At 39.4% G+C, this 3,160-nt stretch overlaps 1 protein-coding gene across 1 annotated transcript; it reads right to left on the bottom strand.

Annotated features, from left to right (window-relative positions):
- Nucleotides 1-697: 697 nt before the first annotated feature.
- On the bottom strand, nucleotides 698-1,651 carry LOC139182639 (olfactory receptor-like protein OLF3). The gene has a single exon (XM_070787392.1). The coding sequence runs from the start codon at nucleotides 1,649-1,651 to the stop codon at nucleotides 698-700; it is 954 nt and encodes a 317-aa protein (XP_070643493.1).
- Between the last annotated feature and the right edge of the window lie 1,509 nt (nucleotides 1,652-3,160).

Raw genomic sequence — 3,160 nt, 5'->3', positions numbered from 1 at the left:
CCTCTTAAATTGTTTGTATAATATCAAGGAGAGGTTAAAACTTAGCATCTCCTTGGTCAGTAATAGCCATGTGTACAAACACCTTTACTTACATCCTTTCTGTGTAAAAGACCTTTCGTTGATTCTTCCACTCAGTTACCCCCAGCACTCAGACAAGGCTTTATGTCCACATGTCAGAGGCTCTGCATAAAACATTTTAATCAGCCTTGATGACAACATTCACCTCAGAATAGCGATTTACAAAATTTCTACATGTGGACACATACTCCATGCGTTATTTTCAGTAAGTCTAAAATGTGAAAATGCTTTTGTTCCAAATGGAAACATAATAACCTTCTACAAAATTTAGATGAATAAGAACAACTGGTCCAAAGCAAGATCTATTAATAGATCCATGATTACAAAAATATGATATTTCACAATAACAAATTATTTTTTGCATTAATTTTGGGTTAAGTGAATGGAGATTAAGTGTGGGAAGTTCTATCACAGCAGTGCTTAATTTCTCTGAACATCCTGCTGTGACATAAAAACACCCTTACATCCCACACTTCAACCGAACCACTCAGCCTCCTACCCAGCATCACCAGTACATGTTCCATCATCACCTTCCTGGTTGCCAGGGCAATGCAGTTAATTCTTCATATCAGAATTAAGTGACAGGCAAAGCTCTTTTTCTCTAAGTAATGCTCATAATTCAAGTTCTCAATTTTGACACTAATCCAGATAATTGTCCTAGAAGCTTCTGCCAGGCCCCCTTCACCTCCTTGTTCCTTAGACTGTAAATCATGGGGTTCAGCACAGGCATCAAAATGGCATAGAAGACAGAGATCAGCTTCTCCTGAAGCACAGAAGGGCTGGAATTGGGCTGGATGTAAGTGAAAATGGTCATGCCATAGCACAAGAAAACCACTGTGAGGTGAGAGGCACAGGTGTGGAAGGCTTTCTTTCTCCCCTCTGTGGACTGGATCTTCAGGATGGTGGAGATGATCCTGATGTAGGACAGGAGAACCAGGCAGAAAGGTGTCATCAGCAACACAATACTAGAAACCATGATGGCCACCTCATTGGAGGAGGTGTCCACACAGGCCAGCCTGACCACAGCTAGGATTTCACAGGATATGTGATCAATATACTTGTTCGTGCACATAGGCAACTGAAAGGTGATGGTGGTCTGCACGAGAGAGTTGACAGAGCCACTGACCCAGGATGTGATGGCCAGCCTAGCACAGAGCCCTCCGTGCATGATGACCGAGTATCTCAGGGGGTCGCACACAGCCACATAGCGGTCATAGGCCATCATGGCCAGGAGAACAAACTCAATCCCACCCAGGCCCAGGGAGAAGAATAACTGGGCTGCACAGCTCACATAGGGGATCCCTTTATGTTCCACAAGAAAATGCACCAGCATCTGAGGAACGATGCTTGTGGCATAGGAGACATCAACAAGGGAGAGGTTGGTGAGAAAGAAATACATGGGAGTGTGGAGTCGGCTGTCCAGTCTGATCAGAAGAACAATGAGGACGTTCCCCAGCAGGGTCAGCAGGTAAGTGACTGAGAACAAGACGAAGAGAGTGACCTGAGTGTCCCAGTCACTGGACAGGCCGAGGAGAATGAATTCTCTCACCCAAGTCTGGTTATTTGCTCCCATTAAAAAAATGTGAGGTTATTAATCTGCAGAAAGAGACAAAAATTGTAGAAGCTGTTGAATTAACTATAAGAATAACTTCTTAAAAGAATGCATACTGTATTCAACCTTCCAGCCTTAGCCAGATGTTTTAGAGTGTTTTCGGCCAAGATGTCAGGCCTGATTCTGGTATGCATTATATCTACTTCACACAAGTAATGCAAACCATTGCCTTCTAAAGTACAGAGTGGTCTGAGGGAGTTCTTCATAGCCTGGCAATAATGCAGTGCAGTTTTATATCCTTCCAATTTACACTAGTTTCCAGGACAAGAGGGGATGGTAGGTGACAATGAGAGATAAGTTGATAAACAATGCTGATAACCCTACATAAATCTGCTACAACAAACATGAGGAAATGAATAAATAACCTACCAAAAAAAAAAAGATTCAGAAGTGGCACATGGATAGTACAAAGAAGGCTAGTGTCTCATGGAGAGATCTGAAGTTAAATCTTGTTTTCATGAACTTACCAGATGTGTGATTGGGTTAGAGATTTAAACTTTTATGTAGAGAATGTGATCATATTTTATAATTAGTATGTGTATTTAAGGTCAAATGTAAATAATTCATGAGGAAGTTACTTTTTGAACTATTACTGGTGGCAGGACTTTAACAGAATGGTACTAGTTGTAATCTAAGCTCCTCCCTTGGAGAGAAACAAACGTACTTCCCTCACTGCACTTCACCTTACACTCATCATTAGCTGGTTGTCCTAAAATACAAATATAATTATACCTCTTTCACGCACAAACAAATCTTGTAATGTATAACTGCTTACAGAATTAAGAACATCATGGGCATGGAGTGTCTGAATACTTGTTCATTAGAACCTGACATGTTTTTTCTTTATTAATTTTAGCATTCATTATCATGCATGCTTTTTAGGGCAAAGCATTTTACAAAAATAACCTGTTAATACTTAAATACCCTTCATGGATATGTCAGCTAGTTATTTTTAACCCATCAGTGTGTATATGTAAATATATATATACATACATATACACACACACACACACATCTATCTATATAGGCAATTTCCTTGATTTTAAAGTAATTTAAATTCAAAATAATTGATATCAAAATATTTCTATTTTCTACAGTCATGGAAACCCTTTTAAGACTCCTGGCAGACTAAGAATACAGAAATAACATCTGTAAATGTATAGCTGAATAAAGAAGGGAAATGGACTTGTCTGATGGTTTTCACATACCTGCAATAAACACCATCTCCAACGTTAGTGTTACCTTGGATCAACTTTCAGCTAAATAGAGCTAGATTCCTAGTAGGTCTCAGGATGCACAATTAAATAACTGGTAAATAGTGTGTGTATATCTAAACGCTTGATGTCAGAAAGCTAAAGCTTGATATTTTCAACTCTAAACAGATTCTAGGGATTTGATGCTATCCGTAAACATGTGTTGTTCATTGATGTCAACAGGTAAAATGGACTTTTGTGGGTATTTATTCCCACA

The sequence above is a fragment of the Bos indicus genome, chromosome 4 (genome assembly GCF_029378745.1).
Source record: "Bos indicus isolate NIAB-ARS_2022 breed Sahiwal x Tharparkar chromosome 4, NIAB-ARS_B.indTharparkar_mat_pri_1.0, whole genome shotgun sequence".
Lineage (NCBI taxonomy): Eukaryota > Metazoa > Chordata > Mammalia > Artiodactyla > Bovidae > Bos > Bos indicus.
This window is presented reverse-complemented; position numbering and strand designations above follow the sequence as displayed.